The sequence below is a fragment of the Rhinopithecus bieti genome, unplaced genomic scaffold (assembly GCF_001698545.2).
Source record: "Rhinopithecus bieti isolate Rb0 unplaced genomic scaffold, ASM169854v2 scaffold_38728, whole genome shotgun sequence".
Lineage (NCBI taxonomy): Eukaryota > Metazoa > Chordata > Mammalia > Primates > Cercopithecidae > Rhinopithecus > Rhinopithecus bieti.
The window spans coordinates 49,968-74,633 of NW_016815936.1; the positions used below are offsets into that span (position 1 = coordinate 49,968).

The 24,666-nt window shown below is 48.9% G+C and overlaps 1 protein-coding gene across 1 annotated transcript in view; it reads left to right on the plus strand.

Moving 5' to 3' along the window:
- Positions 1-1,029: 1,029 nt before the first annotated feature.
- The window catches only part of TGFBI (transforming growth factor beta induced), a 34,162-nt gene continuing 10,525 nt past the window's right edge, over positions 1,030-24,666 (plus strand). The window contains exons 1-8 of the mRNA XM_017854180.1: positions 1,030-1,324; positions 5,904-6,002; positions 15,466-15,530; positions 17,752-17,912; positions 18,266-18,430; positions 18,688-18,834; positions 20,850-20,991; positions 24,332-24,544. Coding sequence (XP_017709669.1) covers positions 1,191-1,324; positions 5,904-6,002; positions 15,466-15,530; positions 17,752-17,912; positions 18,266-18,430; positions 18,688-18,834; positions 20,850-20,991; positions 24,332-24,544 — 1,126 coding nt within the window. The 5' untranslated portion in view covers positions 1,030-1,190. The remainder of the gene's footprint in view (positions 1,325-5,903; positions 6,003-15,465; positions 15,531-17,751; positions 17,913-18,265; positions 18,431-18,687; positions 18,835-20,849; positions 20,992-24,331; positions 24,545-24,666) is intronic.

A 24,666-nucleotide genomic window follows, 5' to 3' on the forward strand; every position in this document is an offset into this window, starting at 1 on the left:
CTGGGACCTGCTACTTTCCTTCTCTTCTTCCCTACCCTTGACTCCACCTCCCTGTGCTTCAGTCAACCAGATAACTTGAGTTTCCTGAATGCATGCCTCAGTTTACCTGGTTAACTCCTTTTCAACTTTGAGGCCTCAGAGCCGGCATCACCCTGTCAGGGCCAGGTGCCTCTCTCAGCTCCCAAAGCCTCAGCTACTCTTCATGGAACATCATTGGCTTGGGTTGTGGATTTCCCCAACTGGGAGCTTTTTCACAAAGGGCTTAGGTCTCACTCATTCTATTCATCCATCTGTGTCTCCCCAGGGCTAGCAGTGTCAAGTAATTGATGGGTCATTAATAGGTGCTTGGGTGAGTATTACCTCTTTACCATGTGACAATTTGTTTACCTGCCCTGAGCTCCTCCAGGGCAGGACTCTTGACTTTGCAGCATGTATCTGGCAGGTACTGTTGCAGAGATGTTTACTGAAGGAGGGAATGAGTTAGTACCAAGGTGAGGACCCCACCCTTCCCCACGGGCTCCAAAAGCAGCTTAGAGCCCAACAAAACCTGCCCCACATTTTTGGCGTTTCTGTGGATCACACGATTTACTCATCAGTCTTTCAATGAGCTTGACAGGTGGGGTGGGGGTGGAGGGATTAGAGATTGAGGAGCTGGGGAGGGGGGTCGGCTCCTGGGGTGCAGAAACGAGTCTGATGGGCCACAGTGTTTTGGGAATCAGCACTGCCTCCCCTCACCCCTCCCTGCAGTGTTCTGTAGCCTCAAGATCAGTGAGGGCCCCCAGCATGCAGGACCCAAGCCCCAGAGACAGCTGTCCCTCAGTCCCAAGGTCCCCATTTGGAAGCAACCACAGGAGGCCTAGGGGGCCCATACCCTTGGTTCGAGGGAGCCTGTGGCGAGAGAGGGAGGGAGGGAGGGCTGGCAGTGAGGGCGAGGGCTGGGAAAACTGTGAGCACGGGCACAGTGCGGAACAGGGTGGGTGCCCAGCGCAGCCGGGGGCGCGCGGGTTGGGAGGCGCCAGGCGGCCCGCCCTTCATGCACGGGCCGGCCCAGCTTCCCCGCCCCTGGCGTCCGCTCCCTCCCGCTCGCCGCTTACTTAACCTGGCCCGGGCGGCGGAGGCGCTCTCACTTCCCTGGAGCTGCCCGCTCGCCCGTCTGTCGTTAGCTCGCTCGGTGCGCGTCGTCCTGCTCCATGGCGCTCTTCGTGCGGCTGCTGGCCCTCGCGCTGGCTCTGGCCCTGGACCCCGCCGCGACCCTGGCGGGCCCCGCCAAGTCGCCCTACCAGCTGGTGCTGCAGCACAGCCGGCTCCGGGGCCGCCAGCACGGGTAAGCCGAGTCGCCCGGCCAGGGGCTGCGGAGGGTCAGGTCGTCGGGGCTCGGAGCGCACGCCGCTGGGGGCATTGAAGTGGGCTGGGGGCGCAGGGAACAAAGCCGGAACTAAAAGCCGGCAGCGTGGAGCGCTTGGACACCAGCCCCGCACGCGGTGGAAGGAGAGAGGGAGGGAGGTGGGAGACCATGGAGGGAAAGCGGTCGGCCGCCGCTTTGTAGAGGAAGTGAGTAGGAAAGCGAACCAGAGATCCTCAACTCAGGCCAAGAGCCTGAGACGGATAGCGCTTTCAGCTTCTGCTCCCAGCCACTGGAGAAAGGGGGAAATGGCAACTCTTTGGCCATAATCACCATGGGAAGGTGCCGAGGGCAAAGCCCACCCAGCAGTGCACCTATTCCAACCCAGCCAGGCCCCCGGCCAGCGACTCCAGACAAGAACCTAGGCCACACACGGTGGCAGCATCCAAGGTGCCCCAGGCTCCTGTGCACCTGGCCAGGCCCTGCACTCAGATACTGCTGGCACCCGACACTACTCTCTGGGCACAGCAAGGGCAGTGTGGCACTTCTTGCCCTGCCTGATGAAGAGCAGGAGAATGCACTGGGCCCTCACTCACACTGTTCAAATGGGGAAGCTGAGTCCCGAGTGGTTCCACTTTCCCACAGTCCTGAAGTGTGCACTGGAACCAGGATTGGAGTCTGTCTTAAAGTAGTAGCTGGGTTTGTAGATGTAGGACACTATCGTTGCAGGAATTCCTTTGAGACACTGAAGATGTGTTGACTTTAGGAGACAAACTCAAGCAGGTCTGATCTGATAGTGGCCCTAACACAGACCCAGGCAGAGGCAGGCAACATTTCTACATCAAAAACCAGGCCATACCTGCGTCACATATACCTAGGTTTTGCTGCAGCTTCCAGCCTACCTGGTTGCACCAACTTCTTTTTCACAACTAGGTACAACTATATATGAGTAGAATCTTGTAGTGACTCCTCAGAGGAGTCCCCAGATACCATCAGGGTCTGGCATTCATACCCACAAGCAATGCCCAGACCTCCAAGAGACTGGGCAGATCTGTACTCAAACCAAAATTGATTGGTGGGAGTGAGAGAGTTGACTTCATAGGCCCTGACAGTCTTGGCTCCTTGCACTAGGAGTGCTCTTGGTATGGGTACAGGCTGCCCCTTGTAGGGCATAGTTGCCCTTGTTTCCTCTGCTTGTGGCTTTGTGGTCTAGGCCTTTCAGGAGTTTGGGACTTTGGGGGAGAGGGCCTGCTGGGAACACATCTGGCCACCCTGCACAGTGAAATCAAACCAGGCCCGGCTGCAGTGTCAACACCGTCCTGGAAATAGGAGAACACTGGGGATATCCTGGGGTCTTTCTGGAAGTGGGATAATCACCTTTGACTTGGGCAGTGTGCAGAATAGAGTGAGGGCAGTGTGCAGAATAGAGTGAGGGGGGATGTCAGAAAGATGAGAGGAATATGAGGCTCAACATCAAAATGCGAGCAACTGGCATTTTTATTGTCTCTGCCCACCTCTCCGTTGGTCTGTCTGTCTTTCCTGCCAATGAATTGTGTTATGTTAGGGTGCCTCAATCTGCTTGGGAGGTTTCCATTTCTTCTGTATCTTCACCCTAAGTCAGGAGAAGATCCTTATAGCATGCCCTGCAACAGTGTCACTTATAAGGGCATCTCTCTGCACAGCCACAGTGAAGGATCCTCAAAGGTGTGGAGGGCTTTCCATCAAGAGCCATCTTTATAGCAAACATCTTTCTCTTCAGAGCCCAGAAGAGTGGTGACCAGCTGGAAAATAAGGTTTTTTTCTTAAATGCAGATGCTCCTGATTATGAGTTCCAGATATTAGATCAACTTCCCCATGATACCCCTGCAGGCAAATCCTCTTGATTAGCTTCCTGCAGCACAGCTGGAAAGGCCTATTGTAATCTGTGATGGGCAGAGTAATCTAAGAAGTCACAGGAGCACCCCTCTCCCAGTAGAATCTGGATGCGCATGCACATGAACCATAGCAAAATGGTTGCAGGCACAGTTGTATTTACTGTGATCTAACTGTCCCTGTTAATGCCATAGGGCTGCCTGGCCTGGCACACATGGGTGTGGCACCTCGTGCAAATGGATAACATTGCTCAAGCTCCAGCCTTTCATTCAAAGTGGAAACTGGTATAAAGGGAAGGAAAACTTTGCTATTTTAAGGAATTGTAGCGTGCTGCCTGATACGAAGGAAGAAGTAATAGCTGTGCCTTGCTTGTGCGCAGCACTTGATCGCCACTTTTGCTTTCATCCTTACCACAACACAGTGAGATCTACTGTTCATGTTCCCGTTTTACAGGTGGTGAAACTGCAGCTTAGTGAGATAGGGTGTGACTTAGTTCAGAAACAGAATGCTGTTGGGAGAGTAATAACTATGATGTGGTCTCTTGACTCCCAGCTATATCTGTGTTGCTATAGGGGAGGGGAAATATAATACTGAAAGAGAAGTAAAAATACGATCACACTTCCAAACATCAACAACCAAAAACTGAACTGAATTTCCTGAAGCACTTGGTTTTCAAATCTAAGCTGAACATCAGTGCTGTTATTCTTGAGGCAGAAGGCCCAGAAGTGACTTGCTCATTTCAATTAAGCTTCAGCATAGATTTCCTATGTACACAGCCCACCCACACTCCTTGATGTGAGAAGGAGAGGGTCACAGCCGCCCCCAGCCTCTGCTGCTGCCACAAGGACAGCAGCAGTGGAAACACTCAGCAAAGGAATGTTGGAGCCACATCCACAAGAGACTTACTGAAGATTCGCCAAACGCCTACGGAAAGTTGCAGGGAATTCATCGACAGTAATTGCTTCCTGCTTGGTCAGATTGAAGAGCTTCTGGTATTCTATAACAATAAATAGGACTGGTGGCTGGATTATGGCCAGCAAGGACTCTTCAGGGGTTGTTCCAGGACTGTCTAACCTGTGAATCCTAGGCAGCAAACAGAAACCAGGTATTCAGAAATCGGGAGGATTTGGTCAGTCCCACCTAGGACTAGGGAGGCACAGGCCTCTTCTGGCTGTGGTCCCTTCTCCAGCCTTCACTTCTCTTGCCCCCAGATCCTTACATGCATTCACTAATGCTCATTGTCCCTCCCGGGCCCACTCACTTTCACCTGTTGAACAAAAAACTGGCCAAGAGGTGACAGTTATATCACCGTAGAAGAGACAGGGCAGAGAAATGAAGGGGCAGAATGGACTCCCACCCAGAAGCTTGACTCTGAACATTTGAGAATTGTTTAAGTTCCTGCAGAGGAATCATGATGGGGACAGTAGGTGTAGTTCTTACTGCAATATCGGTGTCTTCTTAAAAAATACGCCGCACATCAAGTGATGTATGTGGATGGCACTTTTAAAGTAATAGGGAAAATGATGTTAAAGAAATACTTGACCCTTTGGGTGATACCTGAAGTTCTCTGAGCTCGGAGGTCTTATGAAAGCCCTCAGTATTGTTTGTTTTCTTTGCTTTCGCTGACTTGTGATTCAGTCAGATGCATGCCTGCCTCAGGCTCAGGAACATCAACCCTCTCCTAACTGTGACTACCTACGTAGTCCTAGGGGCTCCTAATGAAGCTTTTACAGTCACCTGGCCTGAGCACGGTTTGGGTCAGGACTTGGTATATGTGAATAAAATACACAAAATCAAAATCCTATGGTTCTGGAAAGGCTTCTTAGCAGAACCCCCAGGCATTTACACTCTGCTTTTTCACAGGGTCCCTGAGGATTCTTTGGATCTGGGTAGTTTGGGGAGCAGTATTATCAACAAGTTCATTTCACGCTCCTTCTACACCCTGCCTGGATGCTAGGCCCCATCTAGAATGTGAACAACAGAACAAGGCAGAACACTTGCCCTCAAGGTTCTGTTGAGTGTTAGATGCAGAGAAGAGATACCCCCCACCTCCCTGCATCACTTATAGGAATTCTGTTTGGAACCCAACATCAAATAAGGACTGCATCCACTGTCAGAGGATGGAAAGCAGCATGTCAACTGGGACATTGGAGAAAGGCTGTCTGGGTGAAGTGAGACTTGAGCTGGTATCTAAGTAATGAACAACTGAGAGTTAAATGGGAGAGCATCCCCTATCCTATCAGGGTCCTGACAGCAACCAGCCATGCTTTAAACTAGCTATAAAGCCTCTGGTTTATTGGATGGACAGTAACAATGGCTCGTCTTTGGGAGCCAAGCAGCTGGTCCAGGGATGCAGAGCATGTCTGTGTGGAGAGCTGCCTGAGAGATGCTTTCGTTTACATTTATCAATTGCCCGTGTTGAAGAAGGATACTTACATGAAGTTACATCAATGTGTAAGACAGATTTTAACAATTTTTGCAGGGGAAGCTTTCATGGGGGGCTGATGGGAATCTAGGTAAACAGAACCAAAGTCTACACCCAAGATACCCCCAGTACCAAGATCAAAATGACTGTCTCTCCTCTGTCTCTAGAAAGTTCCAGTGACCCAAGGAGGCCAACACTGTGGGAGTCATTGAAGTGGGGTGGACGTGCTGATCATCTTCCTAACTCTGCTGCTTCTGTTTTCAGCCCTAATGTGTGCGCCGTGCAGAAGGTTATTGGCACCAATAAGAAGTACTTCACCAACTGCAAGCAGTGGTACCAAAGGAAAATCTGTGGCAAATCAACGTGAGTATCGGTAACCATCCAGGAGACCAAGTTGTATACATGCTGGCTGCGGTTCCCCAGGGCCTGGGCCAGCCTTCTAAAAGGTCAGGCTGCCTAAAAAGCCATGAAGATGCATGTGCAAACGTGTCTGGGACCTGCGTGCTGGGGAGTGGCATTTTTAGGAAGCTGGCCAATTTTGTTTTGCATTTTTAAGGCTGCTGACAAGACTTGGAGACATTTTTCAGGGCTGGTTTGGGTTTGCAAGAAACATGAAACTGTGTGTGTGTGTGTGTGTGTGTGTGTGTGTGTGTGTGTGTCTGTGCATCTGTGTGTTTTTCAATCCTCACAAAATAATACAGATATGCAGTGGAGAAGCCACCATCATGTGACTCTGGAAAAGAAAGCCCGTTGGTGAATTTGTACTAAAGAACACTATCTCTATCTTACTAAGGTAAACACCCCAAAAAAACTTAGAGCGCTACATACACACATTATGAGACAGCATAGCATATAGTATTTGCACAGACTTCCTGATTCAAACCCTGGCTCTACCTGGGCCAGTTGATTCATCTTTAGAACCCTCCATTGCTTTACCTGAAAAGTTGGTATAACAAAAGGACCCACCTTATGGAGTTGTTACAAGGATTGAATGAAATAATGTACATAAGAGACTGAACATGGTGCCCAGCACATGTCAGTGCTCAATAAATGCTAGCTACTATTATTATTTTTACCCTAGAATTTGCAGATCTGGACCATACAAACAGAAGTAAGAGTGCCAATGGGGTGTGGACCAGCGTGGTTACAACAGGGCTTGTTGACGTCTGTATCAGCAAGGAGGGAGGCAGCTTTTACCCCACTGCCCAGCTCCCTGGTTGAATCAGGTGCATGTTCTAACAATTCTGGGGAAACCTAATCTGTTTTGGCGCTGTCAACAGATCTCAAAGCTGGCTCTCTCCTACAGTTAGGAAGATAGATGTGTGTGACAAATCTCCTGAGCCACTTGTGAGGGCCTGACCTTCCTCCTATCTCCATACATAATGGGACAATTAAGAAACTCTAAGCCACTATCTTGAGTGCTTTCCAGTGTTAGGGAGTTCTAAGTTTATTGTTGTGACATTGCTTTTGAGCAGACATCTCCTCCAATTTAATAGCCAACTGAAAGAAGAGATAATGCTCTTTCCTTAAACTGTACATGGAAATAAATATCCCAATGTGTGACCCTGATCATATCAGGCAGCTAGCAATCCTAATATGAATTGAGGGAAGTTGGGATTCATGGCAGAGCTGGGGAGATACCAGCAGACCCTGGGAGCCTGTCCAGGGCAGGTCCGTGGCAGCTTGCTCCATTCCTGATCAAGAGCCCAGCCTGCAAGCTAACAGTTGAGTGAGCTAGGAGGACACACTGCCAAGATTCAGCGAACAGACACCCAGCAATATTCAAGCTGCTACAAATGAAAGGAGACTATGCAAATTATATACCACCCATTCTTCCATGATGCCTGACTTAAAAAATTAGAAAGAAGAAAACCTTTAGTACTGATTGATTTTCTCCCATGTGTGTATATTATCTACTCAGATTAACAATTAATTACTTAATTAAATGCAAAGCCAGGCCTCACCTAATTGCTTCTTGGAAGGTGACTAGAGCACTAGTGCCAAGCAAACAACTCTTCTATATCTCAAGAGCCCTGGGCTTCAGAGGACCATCTTTTTTGTTAGTTCAAGTTTCTCTGAAAATGGAGACCTGTTTATGATGACAAGCTGGCTACAGGGTAGCATCTGCCACGCTGTTTCGGGGGTGCCTCTGGGCTGGCATTTGCCCAGCTAGTTAACAATAGCTTGATAACATTCACTGGCAGTGTCCAGCCTGATAATACTGTCAGTGATGAGTCGCCTTGGCTCTTATACCTATATCTTGGTGTGCCAGAACAACGCACAAGCAGCAGAGCTGTGTGTTGCCACAATGTTCCTGATGAGTAGGTCATCCCCTTGGGGGCAGCTTAGGATATGATAATGTGATGATGTGGTGGTGCAGCTCCCTTACCCAGTGAGCACAAGGGGAGTCCTCTGGGAAAAGGAAGCAGTGGTCAGGTGGGAAGGGGAGAGGGCTGTGCTGGCTAGAGTTGATGGCATCCTGGGGAAAGCAGGTCCCTAGATGCCTTTAGTTGGATGAGGACCAGATTGGGAAATGGGAGTACAGTAATGGTTGGAGCAAAAAGGACTGTCTCAGCATGGGGTCCATAGGCAGTTGGAATTTTCTCAGCAAGACTCCAGAGAAGGAGACTGGAGCAGAGGTGTATGTTGGGATGAAAAGGAGCGAAGTATTATGGGGGAGGAGGCAGCTCAGGTCATCAAGCATCCCAAAACCAGAAGGAGAATTTCACCTTGGAAGCAGACAAGGGGTACCAGGCATACAGGGAAAGACTTTGTGGTAAGAAGTCACGCAGAGATACAGGAGCTGACTTGGTGAGACAGGAGCCTGGAGCCACCTGCCTGCTTTTGTGAGGCCCAGAACACCACTGCTATCATCAGGTGAAGCTCTGTTGCCTGCATACAAAAGCTTTTCTGCATTTACAGAGAGAGAAGGGCCTGAGTCTCCGGTGCAATGAGTCAAGCTGACATATGGACTTTATTACAGGAAGTGGTTACCAATGGGTCCCTATTTAGTGGCTTTTATTGTAAATTTTATTGTTTGGAAATTCACTTTAGCATTTATTTCAGATCCTAAAAAGCACCGGAGTGATACAATGGCTAATCAAACAAAGAGGACTGTGGAGGGCAGACAGTCAGCATCCCCCTCTGTGATTTCAGGCCCTGGTTTGATTAGTAGCCATAAAATTTTTACATGTGGCACTTTGAGCAAAGGTGCAGGAAATTGTAGTCAGGAAGCCTGGCTGCCTCTCGACAGGCCTCCTTTGTGCTAGCCCCAGGGAGAGGAGGCCTATTTAACAGCCAAGTCCACGTTGACATCATGGGGCTGGAATAGTCATAGCAGGAGCTCAGACATCATAAACGTGGCATAGGGAGGGCTGGTGGAGGAGCTAGTGGGTATGGGTGGCAGCTATTCATTCCAAAAGTCTTGAAATTGTTTCACGAGCAATACATTTCACAAGTGCAAAGCCTTTCTCTGGAGCCAAGACGAGCTGGCAGAGCACTCCTGTTTCTCTAGTAGCAAGTGTTGCTTTGCCCACGGGCAAAAATATTAGTACTTCTTCAGCACTGCATTAATGCTCGGAGATTTAACTTTTAAAGAGATCAGCTGGTGCATGGTCGAGCTTTTCCATCAGCTGGCAGGGCTTTTTCAGTAGGTGTCCTTCTGGGCAGGGCACCAGGGACAGCTGATGTGAAGCTAAAGAAGAGCTGTCCTTTTCCTCCCTTATATCCCACAACCTTGGTCCCAAGAGGAAAAAAGAAAAAGATGGTGGGAAACCATCCAAGCAGACCTCAGACCCATACTAGCGCCTCCTTTCCTGTTTCATATTTCTGGGCAGCCAGCTGCTGCTCTGGAGGTACTGAGATTGGACATACACCACACAGCAGAGATCGACCAAACGCCTCTGTTGGGCAGTGTTTCCTAAAGGTTCTGTCCCATTCTGTAAACTAGGAGGCTGACTAGCTGACAAGGAATTTTATTATGTTGGGTTTTTACATGAACCTATGTGCCACCTGGGGTAAGGCCCTGTGGTAGGTAGAAACATGACCTCCCAAAAGTGTCTACATCCTAATCTCCAATCCTGTAAATATATTCTCTTACTGGAAAAAGAGACTTTGCAGGTGTGATTAAGTTAAGGATCATAAGAGGAGGGAGATAATCCAGGATTATTTGGTGAGTCTAATATAATCATCAGGGTACTTAAAAGAGGGAGGCAGGCTGGGCGTGGTGGCTCATGTCTATAATCCCAGCACTTTGGGAGACTCAGGGGAGTGGGTCACGAGGTCAGGGGTTTGAGACCAGCCTGACCAATATGGTGAAACTCCCCCTCTAATAAAAAAAAAAAAATACAAAAATTAGCCAGGTGTGGTGGTGCACACCTGTAATCCCAGCTACTCAGGAGGCTGAGGCAGGAGAATTGCTTGAACTGAGGAGGCGGAGGTTGCAGTGAGCTGAGATTGCACTACTGCACTCCAGCCTGGGCAACAGAGCAAGACTCCGCCTCACAAAAAAAAAAAGAGGGAGACTGTGGGATCAGAGTCAGAGAAGACAATGTGATGATGAAAGCTGACGTTTGAGTGATGCAACCACTAGCCAAGGAATGCAGGCAGCTTCTAGAAGCTGGAAAAGACAAGCAATGGATTCTTCCCTACAGCCTCTGTAAGGAATGCAGCCTTTGATTTTAACCCCATGAGGCCTAGTTCTGACTCTGGCCTCTGGAATTGTAAGATAATTTGCATGATCTTAAGCCACTAAGTTTGTGGTAATTTGTCACAGAAAGCAATGGGAAGCCAACACAGGCCTTATTTGTTGAGTTATAGCTGCATTTTTCTTTATTTCAATGTATTTTTATCCATAGTCTCATGTAGGACATTGCTTTCAATGAAGTTATTAACATAGCTTCAACTTTAAAGTTTATACCTGGAGTTTCTTTAGAAGCTTCACAACTGACCACTTAGTAAATCGTAAGCATCTGTTAAGTGCTTCTCATATGTTAGTTTATTCAATTCTCACAATCACACTATAAGATAAATATGATTATTAGCCTATTTACAGATGAGGAGATAGCTCAAAAGGCTTATGCAACTTGGTCAAAGTCATTCACTGGTAAGTTGAGGAGGTCTGTCTACTTCCCCTTTGCTGCCCCCAGGGAGTATCAAGCCTGGCAGTTAGTGTCAGTGACTTGGGAGGTGAACAAGAGAGCAGGCCTGTAGGACCTGGCTAAACTGCCCCAGGTCTCTCTCTACAGCCTCAAACCTGTGACTGTGGGTCCCAGAGACAAGGCCTCCTCAGGGTCAGAGAAGGATGCCTTTGGCTCAGAGTCATCAACCTTCTCCAGGTTGCTCACCCCCTGCTGTAAAGGGGATCCCCCAAACTGCTCATCAGACAAGGAACTTGGGAACTGAGGAGACACAGCCTCCAGGAGCCCTGAAAATGCCCTCACATGCTGCACATAGATTACCACAAATAAAGTACATCCACGTTCTGAAGACTCTGTCCTCATCACTAACCAGGCTGGCCCCTGGCAAAAGCTGTAGTGGTTGAGGCCTTTGGTGGTAGACAGTAGGTTAAAGCAAGCCCTGATTTTCTATTGGGAGGCTTCAGAATCAGCTCAGCCATGCTTCCAAGACCAGAAGGGCAGAAAGCAAACCATCCCAGGCAAGTAGTCTATGGGCCATGTCAGATGTCTAGATGTTATGGGTCTGTGTTTGCTCTGCCATTCCTCTTGGAAACTATGATGCCCTGCATGGTTTACCTTCAGTCGCAGGTAACTGGCCTACAGGGCCATTCCTTGCTCCAACGACTTCTCAAGTCTAGTTAATCCCCAGGCATTTACAGCCAGAGCAGCCGGCCAAATCTGTGAAGTGCAGTAGTTATTTTAAATTATATTAACTTCTTGGAAACCTATTTTAGGGAGAGAAATCTCAGTACTTCTCTCTATCCAATCATGAATAAAAATGTTAGAAGGGACTGATGGAGAGCCTCCCAGACATCCCTACACATAGACTTTGGGTTGACATTATCTCTTTGCACACTCCTTTAAACTTTCTACTAAATTAGGTGCCTTTCCTAATTTAGGCACCTTCCCAGTACTGGTCTGTGACCTGTTAGGAACCAGGTCACACAGCAGGAGGTGAGTGGTGGAAGCGAGCATTACTGCCTGAGCTCTGCCTCCTGTCAGATCAGCAGTGGCATTAGACTCTCATAGGAGTCTGAACACTATTGTGAACTGTGCATGTGAGGGATCTAGCTTGTGCGTTCCTTATGAGAATCTAACGCCTGATGGTCTGAGATGGAAGAGTCTCATACCAAAGCCACTCCTTCCACCTGCCACCATCTGGGGAAATATTGTCTTCCACGAAACTGATCCCTGGTGCCCGAAAGGTTGGGGACCACTGTCCTAGGGGATTTGCTTTTTCTGACCTGAGTTTTGTCTGGCAGAGGAGAAGCCTGAAGCCTTTAATCAGAACAGCTTTGGCTGATGAGATTAGATTCAGAAACCAATAGATTGGTCTTTTCTATGCAGGGAAGCCTAGTAACTGGGGGGCTCCAGCTGGGAAGCCCCCTATTGTTTCCATCCTTTCCTATGTTCATCCTGGAGGGATGACATCAGACCCACGCCTCTGTGATTGCCCCCAGCCCATCCAACCACAGCATCTGTGTTCTCCCTGGGACCAGGGCCAGGTAGTGTGGCACACTGACCTCAGTATAGGGAGAGTGGAAGAGGCCACTGCCAGCCCAGAAGATTTTGGTCACAGTTTTCTGAAATCTTCTCAGCCTTCGATTCACAGCTGCTTTCTGCTGCTCTGGGGCCATGCAGACCAGTTCAGAAAAGAGCTAGTTTGTTGGGGCAGTTGGAGGCAGGTGGACTGCAAGCTTTGACACCTTCTCGACCCACAGGCTGCTGCACTGGGGCTGAAGGCGTTGCTAACCCCTGTACATCTAGAGAGTGACAGAGATACCAGACTGGGCAGCAGGAAGGCAAGAGGATTAAGAGAGAGCTTCGTGGCAGAAAGCCACACTCACTTAACCAGGAAAAAGCCCTTGGCGCAGGAAGACTCAGTGGCCTGAGGGACTGAGCCTTGGTTGTCGGGCGTGTGCTGCATAAGTCATCCATGTGTGACAGTAGAGTGTAGTCCAGCCACTGTGGGACACAGGTGCTGAAAGCCCACATGGAGAGGAACAGTGGGTAATGAAAAGGGCTCTAGCCTTGATCACTTTGGAGACACCCCCTGTGTCTTCTAGATGTCAGACTTTCCAAATCCGTCTGCTATCCTCCAAACACGTGCATTTTCAAGAGCAATGGAAAAAGGATTGGACTTGATGGAATGCAACAAGAGTCCTAGGTCTATTACTAACTACCTATGACCTGAAGAAACTCCTTCACGCCTCAGAGTCCTTACAGCTTTCTTTCTGATTCTATTGTGAGTTACTCTACTCCAAGCTGAGATTTTTCTGCTTAGATCTATCCCTTCCTCCTAAACCCCCAACCTCCATTTCTCCTGGTGTCATTCTTTACACACCCCTGAACATACACACACACCTAGCCACAGGAACCAATGAGTTAATATTTGAGGAGTTGGTTTTCTATTGTCCTCAATGGAATCCTGGTGAGGTCACTTGAGCTGTTCAGCTCCCTTGTGGTTTTTTTGGGGATGGAACTCAGAAGCCAACAATATGGAAAAAGAGTCTTTGGCCAGCTTGCCCAGGGGCTCCATGCCATACAGAGCACTGCACCCGTGTGCTCAGGGGGCCCTGACACGAGGACTTTGAGGATAACACTATTCCTCAAGTCCACTTCAGCAACTCCATGGATTTTCACACAGACACTTTTGGAAAGAAACTAAGTTTTGGGGGATTTGACCTAATCCCACATCCCAGCCCCAGTAATACAGCCCTGGAATTTATCACAGAAAGCCTAGAATCCCATGCATATGCATCCTTAGTCCTATGGGTTCAAGGCTTGGAGCTTTCCCTGGATTTAGCTGGGAAAAGTTGGCAGATAGTGTCCTTTGAAAGAGTTCTTCTCTGTCTTCCAGAAATATTGACTAGAATTGTGAGTGTGAGATTGCAAGTAACTTTTGAAATCATCTGGTTTAACTTCACCCCATTTCATAGACCAAGAAACTGAGACCAGAGAGAGAAATGGACTTTCAAGTTCACCCTGCTAGTTACTGATGGATCACAAGCCAAATCTCATGATTCTGGCACTGTTTCTGTTACACCACACCGCCTTTGAAAGTGTATCAATCAAATCTTACTTTAGTTGCAGAGGATGACTTTAGTTTCTGAAGAGAAAATTGTGAGTCAGTCAAGATCAGTCCCAAGACAATAGCCTGTTTAGCCCTTATAAGTTCAGGGATGAAAGCTTAGAAAGAAACAGGATGGAAGGAGGACTGGAGAAAAAAGCAAAAGAGGAAGGAAGGAGGAGGAAGCAAAGAGGAAAAAAAAAAAAAAAGAATGTGCGTAGCTTGTCACTCCTCAGTCATTTCCTGGGGGCCCATTTCTAGCAAAGTGACAGCTGCAACTCCCTGCCCACCTGAGCATCTTAGCTGATCTGTCTCTGAAACACTCCCTGGATAACAGATGAATCAGCCTTCATCTTCGCTTAACTAAGTCTTCCCTGAGACGACTCCATTTAAAAATGAACAAGAGCAGGATGTCCTGGGCACACTGAGAGCACCTTCCAGAGGCCCCTCCAGAGCCCTAAAGCCTGTATTTCTTCCCAGTCAGCCTGTTTCTTTTCTGGTGATGTCATTAAATGTCGTGTGAGAGTCCCACAGTGAGCATTTCTGTGGTAAAACCCGCTGCAATTAAAGTCTGAGTCCTTTCCTGTCTCAAAGGGCATATCCATGTAGAAGAAAGGAAAGGGAAGGACTGGCTGTTTGCATTTGGTTCCAAGCCTGTTGAGTAGAGGTCGTGCTCACTCTGCCGGTACAGGGTAGCCTTCAGCAGAACCTGGGGATTTGGTTTTAAGCAAGTCTTTCTTCGGTGTGGGCTTTCAGAATGCTTCCTTGCTTGCAATATTATTTGAAATTCTCAGTGTTTTAGGCATCCCCAGAATATTGGTCCATTAAAGCTGTGTATTTCAGATCTCCAGACAGTGGTTAATGTTTGTATATTTTCAATTTCAAACCAGAAAAAAAGTTCTTATTGATTTTTTTTTTATTTAAAATAAAAGTAAGTATCTTCATAAGAGGAGCTTTGCTTTAATTTTAAAGTTTAAAATTTGATTGGGAAGACAGAGAAAAACTTGATGATTGTATATATGCTCCCCTCTTTGGTTATTCGATCAGAGAACTAGAAAATCATGAGAGATTTAATGACCACTGCCTGATACACATACGTGTTTTACAGATGAGGAAACTGAGAACCAGAAAGATGATGAAATTGGCTGGGGATGTCCCCGCTGGTTGGTGACAGTCTCAGAGCCAGAGCTGGTGCAGGCCCCTTTCTCTTCCTTCCTGTTCCCTTTCAGGAACACTCACCATTGGATTTTTCCTGTGAATAATGTTGAGATAAAATCCTTGGTGCGTTATGTTTTCTAGTCACAACATTGACTAGGCTGCCAGAGTCCTGTGTTCTCCCAGTTGGTTGGCTGTAGGTATTGGCAGCCGCCAGGAACATTCTACAGAGCAGAGGAGGCGTGAGACTCTCCTTGCTCAGGAAAGGCAGACCTATGACTAAGCAAATGACTCCTAAGAGGAATGTGTTTCACCCACCATTCCTCTTCCTTGGCTGTGGAGGTGACTTTGTGGAGAGGGGCCCGATGACCTGTGAGGAACAGTGAAGCCCTGCCTAACACAATGTATGATTGTCTTGTTACAGAGTCATCAGCTATGAGTGCTGTCCTGGATATGAAAAAGTCCCTGGGGAGAAGGGCTGTCCAGCAGGTGAATGAATCCGCCGGGCCTCACCTGTTGGTGTGGGTGGAAGGGAATGGTGGGAGAGAGGAGTCCCCACATAAAAGGCAGCAGAGTGTGAATGGGGGCGGTGGCACAAGGACGTGGCATTCTCCCCACGTGCCCATTGGCCCCAGGCTCTATGCAAGGGGCTAAGGATGGAAGCTGGAAACAGTGCATTTCCTGAGCTGCTCCTTCTGGCCTCCTTACCACACTGGTGGAGCAGACTCCAACTGTGGCCTGTCCATGCCCTTCCCGGTAGGCACAGACTCAGGCTCAGGCTCAGGCTCTTGGCCTCTGCCTCTGGCTAGGAGTGATTCTAAACACATCCAGCAGGGTCGGCCTGATAGGCCATCAGTTTCTGATCAGCCCTGCTAGAGAGCAGATGGGATGTGGGAGGAGGGGATCTCTGGTGGGCTGGCAACTCCAAGCCATCCCCATCTCCCTGTGTCTAAACGTGGCCCTTTGAAGTTCAGCAGGGAGAACAGCCGCAGGACAGGTGGGCTCACCCAGAGTCAGCAGAGAGTCCCACAAATGGTTGCATTGGGCGAAAGACAGCATGGCACCTGTGAATTTTATTAGAGCCTTTGTTTTAGTACCACACACAAGTGACTGTACAGGGGAGTTAGTATTTTGTTTTAATTTTGAAATAGAGTCATCTCTTGGTATCTGTGGGGGATTGATTCTAGGACCGATTCTAGGATGCCTCAGATGTTCAAGTCCCTGATATAAAGTGGTATAGTATTTGCATGTAATCTATGCATATTCTACCATATACTTTAAATCATCTCTAGATTACTTATAATACCAAATATAATATAAATCCTACATAAGTCGTTGTTATATCCTCTTTTAAATTTTGTGTTATTTTTATTGTATTTTGTAAAATATTTTTGGTCCATGTTTAGTTGAATCTGTGGGTGAAGAACCCACAGATATGAAGGGCCAACTATATTGGCTATTTTTTTAAGTTAAGAATGTGAGACTGAGGCCTGGCACAGTGGCTCCTGCCTTTGATTCCAGCAGTTTAGGAGGCCAAGGGAAGAGGATCACCTGAGCCAAGGATTCGAGACCAGCAGCCCGGGCAACATAGTGAGACTTTGTCTCTTAAAGATCATGAGACTGGGCTGGGCGCAGTGGCTCACGCCTGTAATCCCAGCACTTTGGGAGGCCAAGGCAGGCAGATAAACTGAGGTCAGGAGTTTGAGACCAGCTTGGCTAACATAGTGAAACCCCGTCTCTACTAAAAATACAAAAAAATTAGCTGGGGATGGTGGTGGGTGCCTATAATCCCAGCTACTTGAGAGGCTGAGGCAGGAGAATCGCTTGTACCCAGGAGGCAGAGGTTGCAGTGAGCTGAGATAGGATCATTGCACTCCAGCCTGGGCAAGAAGAGTGAAACTCCATCTCAAAAATAAATAAATAAATAAATAAATAAATAAATAAATAAATAAATAAATCGTGGGACTGAGACATAACAGGAAGGAGGGCAATTTGGTTGGTGCCAAGGTCCCTAGAGTATGTGATGGGAGAGATTGGTGTGGGTGGGGCCATGGAGGTACTGAGTCAAGTTGAGGGACAGGTGGGGAAGTGGGATGGGAAAAGAAGATTGACCTTAGAAGGGGAGCTCAACTCTGAACCCTAATTTCAGACCCTTCAAAATGAATATTAAGATTTTGGTCTAAGAAACAAAAAAACAAATGAACATGAAACTCATTTTGGTCTTATAAGGTCTGAGAAATCCCTTCTAAACTTCAAGCTACTTTAAGAAATAACATTTCATTACCTGCAAATACACACAGTACTTTGGAGATTTATAATAGTCTCTCATTCTAACAGAAGCCTTTAGGGAACCAGTTTCAATAAACAGGTAAATCTGTAAGACTAGTTTGTAATTAGGATATCTGTTTTCAATGTACATTCCTGCCTCTGTTATCTAAATGTCTGGGAACAAGAGCTTTGCTCTGCTGTGTTTATATTAAAAATCACCAATTAGTTGAGTTCATGTAGTGAGGCATTTGACTTATTGAGTTGTTTTAGGAAGACTGTAACAAGCCTTAAGCCCCCCAGAAACAGCCTGTCTTTGGGCTTTCCCACATGCCTCCTCGTCCTCTCCACCTGCAGATGTATCGTGCTCTCTGGCAGAGAAGGGAGGGTCTGGTTGGGTTGGACCCCCGGAGGCCATCCCTCATTCTGTCTTCTGCTCCTGCAGCCCTACCACTCTCAAACCTTTACGAGACCCTGGGAGTCGTTGGATCTACCACCACTCAGCTGTACACGGACCGCACGGAGAAGCTGAGGCCTGAGATGGAGGGGCCCGGCAGCTTCACCATCTTCGCCCCTAGCAACGAGGCCTGGGCCTCCTTGCCAGCTGTGAGATGACCTCTGTCTGCCCGGGGGACTCTTATGGGGAACTGCCTTACTTCCCTGAGGGGTGGGCATGATGAATGGGAGTCTGCAGTCATTTCCTACTGTTTTGGGAAACTTTTTCCTTAACCCCTTAGAAAAGGCTATGGAACTTGAGCTAAAATATGTCTTATCAGGTTGCGTCTAATGCCCCCGTGCCCACTGGGCAGAAAGACTTGGGTGCTTCCTGAGGAGGGATCCTTGGCAGAAGAGAGGCCTGGGCTCACGGGGGCTGAGAACATGTTTCCCAGAGTTGCAGGGACCCATGTCTTGAACATAGAGTCTGCAGCCCCTAACTGATACCCTGTCCTTCCTCCTAGGAAGTGCTGGACTCCCTGGTCAGCAATGTCAACATTGAGCTGCTCAATGCCCTCCGCTACCATATGGTGGGCAGGCGAGTTCTGACTGATGAGCTGAAACACGGCATGACCCTCACCTCCATGTACCAGAATTCCGACATCCAGATCCATCACTATCCTAACGGGGTAGGGGATCCCCAGCCATACTGCATGGCCCTTGGTCCACAAGGAACCCACTTCGTTTCCATGGGTGGGCTGGTTTCTGGGGTTTAAGCTGTAGACAGCCCTCCCCTTTGTGCCTGCTTCTCTTTGGGGCCTCTATTCCACAGCTTGTAAAACCCACATTCTGCTACTGTGTTTGAAAACACTGTTTTCTCCTTCTGGGGCTTTGGGACTATGCCTGTATTGTGTTGACTGCTCATCCTTGCTGCTTCTCTGGGCAGATTGTAACTGTGAACTGCGCCCGGCTGCTGAAAGCCGACCACCATGCAACCAACGGGGTGGTGCACCTCATCGATAAGGTCATCTCCACCGTCACCAACAACATCCAGCAGATCATCGAGATCGAGGACACCTTTGAGACACTTCGGGTAAGGGACTGCTCTGCGTGGAGGCCTAGGCTTGGGACACATTGCCTCCCAAGAGGGGCCTAGCAGGAACTCTTCTGCAGGAGGGGTAGAGGATGGCTGCTGTAGGGGAACGTAGAGCAGGTTCCCCTGAAGGCCCTTGAACATGGAGAATCCATTGACCAGATGTTCAGCTTGACCTAACCTGTGATATTCCCCATCTGTCTTCTTTATAAAGTGTTCTTTTCCTTGCCTCCCCTGGAAATGTCAGTGGTGTGTGGCTGCAGCAGCACAGGGTCCTCTGAGCCCTGGACCTGCACTGTGGCTTCCAGAGGTGGCAGTTCCCACATGGGGGACTAGAATAAATAGCCTATCAGGCTGTGTGTGCTTTGGGATCACATGTCCCCACCCTAGGACTCTGGTTCCAACCATACCCATGTTCTCTTGGAGCCCAGAACAGCAGAGAGGCCACCAGTGTGGACACAGAAGTCAAGGGTCTGATTTCCAGCCTGGCTTCTGACTGCTCTGGGGCCACAAGAATACAGTTCCTTCCCCCATGCCCAGCAGGCATTTGTCTTACAACTGGAGGGGAAGGCATGTTCCTCTTGGCAAGGGCTGCTCAGGAGGAAGTGGAGGCAGGCTGCCCTGTCAGGGTTTTTGCCTTGATTCAAGGAGAACTTCCTAACCACAAAGGATACAAGTGGGAGTGGAGTGGTCCCTCCCTAGAGATCTCCAACACAGAGAGACAAACACACTGGGGCCGGCTGGCACTAATCGGCCTTGCAAGCGCAGATGGCTGTTAGCTGGGAGTCTGGCTCTCTAAGCTCCTTTCCCATGCTTTTCTTCTGGGTTGCTTGAAGGGCAAGGATCTGCAAGAAAATGATGTTCCCACATAGTTGGCAGCACATGAACAGCAATTGATCCCTTTGCGTCACCTTCTCTTACTATTTAGATTTGGTAAATATTTCTTCCTTCCCTCTTCTGACCCTCCATTGTGCCCATCTTCCCTTCTTATAACACATACTTATTAGGTACCTGCTACTTCCCAGGTGGGTCTATGTTCCAGGAGTATAGAGGTGAACAAGGCAGGCAAAGTTCTATTCTCAGTGGAGCTAATATTCTATCTGGAGAGAGACAACAAACAAATCAACAAGGTAGCCATGGGCTGTGATAATTTTTGTCAAGTGGGCAGGTAAATAGGGAGTGACAGTAGTGCAGGGAGGATTGGAAAGTCAGGGAGGTCTCTCTGGAAGAGGTGACTTTTGATCTGCAGTCTAAAGGATGAGAATGGGTCCATTATACAAAATGCTGGGGCAAGAGCACACCCAGTAGAGGGGAGAGCAATAGCAAAGGCTCAGGGCAGGAAGGGCAAGGAGGAGGCCAGTGGGTCAGGTCACATGTGAAGGGCATACAACGGGCAAAGGCAAGGCCAGCGTGGCCAGGCCTGATCCTCCAGGACTTGCAGACCTGGGAAAGAGTCCATCTCCATCCTGGGAGCAGCAGGAAACCACTCAGGCCTTTAGAAGATCCTTCTGGCAGCTGTGTAGAGAATGGGTAGTGTGATCCTTCCATGCATGCGCTCATGTATGTGATTACCAATAACTGTTGAGTGACAGTGTGAGGAGGGCTGCAAGCCATGAGTGTAGGCACAGCAGACAGATACACCTTTGTCTGGCTGTGGGATGAGGTGGGAAGTGTGCCGAGTTGACCTCCCAAAGAAATGATATTTTAGTGGAAGAAGGAATACAATCAGAGAAGCAAAGAAAGAGGGAAGAGCAGAGGGGACAGCAGGGACAAGGACTTGGGGGCAGGAAGAGGAAAGACAGGTTAAGGACGTGAAAGATGACCAGGCTGGCTGGAGCTCAGGCCCAGCAAGGCCCCCGGGGGTCATTGGTGAGCTTGGGTTTGGCTTCTGTTTTCGTCTTGGGCTTCTGCAAAAGCCTTGAGCTCTTGCAAGGAACCAGCGAAGCTGTGTGTGCATCTTCTGTGGGGAATGTCAGCGTCTTCACGGAGTACTCCATCTTCTGTCCTCCCCATAGGCTGCTGTGGCTGCATCAGGACTCAACACAATGCTTGAAGGTAATGGCCAGTACACGCTCTTGGCCCCGACCAATGAGGCCTTCGAGAAGATCCCTAGTGAGACTTTGAACCGTATCCTGGGTGACCCAGAAGCCCTGAGAGGTGAGCATCCTTTGGCTCCTGCTGCTGCCTCATTTGTGCAGCTAGACTGAGCCCAAGACCTGCTCTAGTCCAAGATGGACATGCCACCTGCCATGAGGTGACCCTCAGGATGTCCACTGTAGCCATGGGCTGGGGTTATCCTATCCCGTTGCTTCAGCTAACCGTGTCTCTGCAGCAGCCACGCTGCTCTGAGGGCTGAGTACAGAATCCAGCAACATTTTTCTAGGGACAGCTGGACTGAAGAGAGACATAGCTAGAGACCCATAGCTGGCCCTGGCCAGAAATAGGGAGAGTGAAAGGCTCGAATGGCCAAGGCCAGAGCAAAGCTAACAGGTAGAGCAACAGCTTACAGGTGTGGAGGTGACAGATACTGGCACCCTTGAAATGAATTCCTCACGCCGACTCTTCACCATTCCTCTCTGTGGCTAAGGGCCTTATGGATAAACCAAAATTACAGTTAAAAACCCATTATAGGCCAGGCATAGTGACTCACGCCTTTAATCCCAGCACTTTGGGAGGACGAGGCGGGCGGATCATCTGAGGTCTTGAATTTGAGACCAGCCTGGCCAACATGGCAAAACCCCGTCTATACTAAAAATACAAAACTTAGCTGGGCATGGTGGTGGGTGCCTGTAATCCCAGCTACTCAGGAGGCTGAGGCAGGAGAATCACTTGAACCCAGGAGGTGGAGCTTGCAGTGGGCTGAGTTCACACCATTGCTCTCCAGCCTGGGTGACAGAGCAACACTCCATCTCAAAACAACAACAACAACAAGAAAAACAAAACAAAACAAAAAACAGTCGTAGTCAACTTTTGACTCTCCATTTCAGATTTCATCATGCCCTCCTCAATGAGCTGCTAAGTGAGGCAATGCCTTGATCATTGCTGCAGGAGAGGGAAGGAGCTAACGTGTTTTCACATGTTTTCCTTTTGGAGATGAGAAAGGAGAACTCTGCCTTCCCCCACCCTGCCCCTTTCTACTCCAGGACCTCTGAAAGGCCTTGAGCACAAAGCTGCTGCCTGAGTCCCCTGAAACGCAGGGTATGCCCCACATCTCTGGTGCACCCCATCACACTTTTCCTCTCAAACATATTCCAGGATCACTTCATTTCTTTTGAATCTATTTAAACCCACCTTGTCAATGTGCTGTATAAAATGTCTAATGCATTTCAGACACGCTATACATTTAAAGTGCTCTCCTTCTATCTGTGCAGGAATGGGAAAGGGCATATTCCTGAAAGCGCAGATGGGAAGACAGGATTTGTTCTGTGTCCAGATGATTATGGTGCTTCTATGTGCCTGGCCAGCACTGGGGACAGAGGCCATGAAAATGAATACAGCACAGCCTTTGCCTCCAAGGAACTTAAGACCTAGTAGAAACGGCAGGCTTTAAAACAGGTTGCTGGCATCTGATTTGGTGACTGCAATGACAGAGATACTCACAGCACAAAATGGGGAATGAGGGCAGGTGTTGGGACACACACAGCCTCAAGGGGCCCAAAGGCTTTTAGAACTGTATTCCCTATTAAAACATGGTTTGTACAGAGCAGATTTTTTGCTTTGGAGACCTCAGAACTCCTTACTATACGCCGGGCATGCTTGTAAGCCCAGCACTTTGGGAAGCCAAGATGGGCAGATCACTTGAGGCCGAGAGTTCAAGACCAGCCTGGCCAACATGGTGAAACCCCATCTCTACTAAAAATACAAAAATTAGCTGGGTGTGGTGGCGGGTGCCTGAAATCCCAGCTACTCAGGAGGCTGAGGCAGGAGAATCACTTGAACCTGAGAGGCAGAAGTTACAATAAGCCCAGATCATGCCACTGTACTCCAGCCTGGGCAACAAAGCTAGACTCTCTCAAAAGAAAAAAAAAAGAACTCCTTATTATAAATTATAAGAAAAAAAAAGCCCCTACTTCCTCCCTTTTGCAAATCTGCCTTTTCCTAATCAATAACTGGCTGGTTCAGAGCGAGGACACTCTGTTTGGTGCCGTGGCTGCAGACTGGAAGGAAGAGGTCCTTGCCCCACACCCAACAGTCTCCTGCTGTTACCAGCAGGTTGGCAGGCAGGCAGGCGAGAAGCAGCCAGGGCTAGTGGTATGTCCCATTTGAAGACTGGTTTCCAGCCCTGGCCCTGCTCACCCTCCAAGTGGCCCTGGCAGGTTCCTCTACCACACCCCGGATTTCACCTTCCTTCTCTGAGCTCAGTCCCCAAGGCCTCATTCCCATAGGCCTTCTCACCCTTTTTCTTTCCCTCTGGCTGAATGTGGCCAGCACCGGCTTTCAAGGCCATCAACTCGTCTGCAGCAGCCCGATGTCTTGCAGGGCCTCAGAGCTTCCTCCTGCCCATGGCAGTGTGGTTTTGGTTCCCACACTCGGGATCAGATTGAAACTCGCCTCCGCGGTGAGAATGTGGGACAAAGAGCCTCGGTGACCTTGGTGAGCAGCAGTCTAGGCCACCTGCTCAGCCTGGGGTGGGGAGGGGCTCTTCCTCCTTGACTGGTCCTTACATTCGCCTCTGTCCAGCCTGTCTGGGCTCTCCGAGACAATGGAGGCCAGCAGGAGTCATGATGGTTCGGGAGTCCCCCTCGGGCCTCAGCCTTGCCCTGCCCTGCCTCCTGACGTAGCACTTGGACAAGCAAATAAATGATTATACCTATTATTTATGGGTATGGTGAATGGGATGGCAAAGGCCATGTCTTACTGATCACCAAACCTTAAGATATATCCTGGCAGCTAGTGGACCATTGGGCTAAATGAACAGAAATCTGGACAAATAAAGTGTACAAATAATTCAAAACTGTCATGTGTACACTTGTCATTTTTTCCTACTACAGTTTACATTTTTATAAAAGTCAGTGGATTTCTAAAATCCCATGGTAGGCTCACTTGAGTTTTTCTTGTATCCCTGAAGTTCAGCTACAAATAAGCTAATCACTAATATTTGTTGAGCATTTACTCTGTTGTCAGGCGCTGTGCTGAGTGCTTTACGTTCAGAATTTCATGTCAACCCTACAGCAGCCCTAGGAGATGAACACAATTCTTATGTCCACTTGACTGATGAGAAAGTTGAGGTTCAAAGAGGCTAAATGACTTACCCAGGGTCCCACAGCTGGAAAGTGGCCATGGGATTCAAAGCAGGCAGTCTGGCCACAGAGCCCCAGCTGGTTTTCTAGGACAGCAGGCAGGAGGCGAGGAGGATCTGGGCCCTGTGGTGCCCCAGCCTCATCTGAGGGTCCTCATCTGAGAGAACAGGATCCTCACAGCTTGGGCAGGCTGCAAGCAGCCCCTGAGGTCATGCTGGAGTGGATTCTGACTTGACCTGAGTCTGTTTGGCCCCCAGACCTGCTGAATAACCACATCCTGAAGTCAGCTATGTGTGCCGAAGCCATCGTTGCGGGGCTGTCCTTGGAGACCCTAGAGGGCACGACACTGGAGGTGGGCTGCAGTGGGGACATGCTCACCATCAATGGGAAGGCGATCATCTCCAATAAAGACATCCTGGCCACCAACGGGGTGATCCACTACATTGATGAGCTACTCATTCCAGACTCAGGTAGGCCAGGCCTCCAGGGTCTTGGCCCTGCCTGGCCCACCATCCCTTTTGCCATCCCTTGTGGCGGCGGGGGGGGGGTGGTGGTGGGATTTCGGGGGTCTTCGGGCGACTTCCCGGCCGGG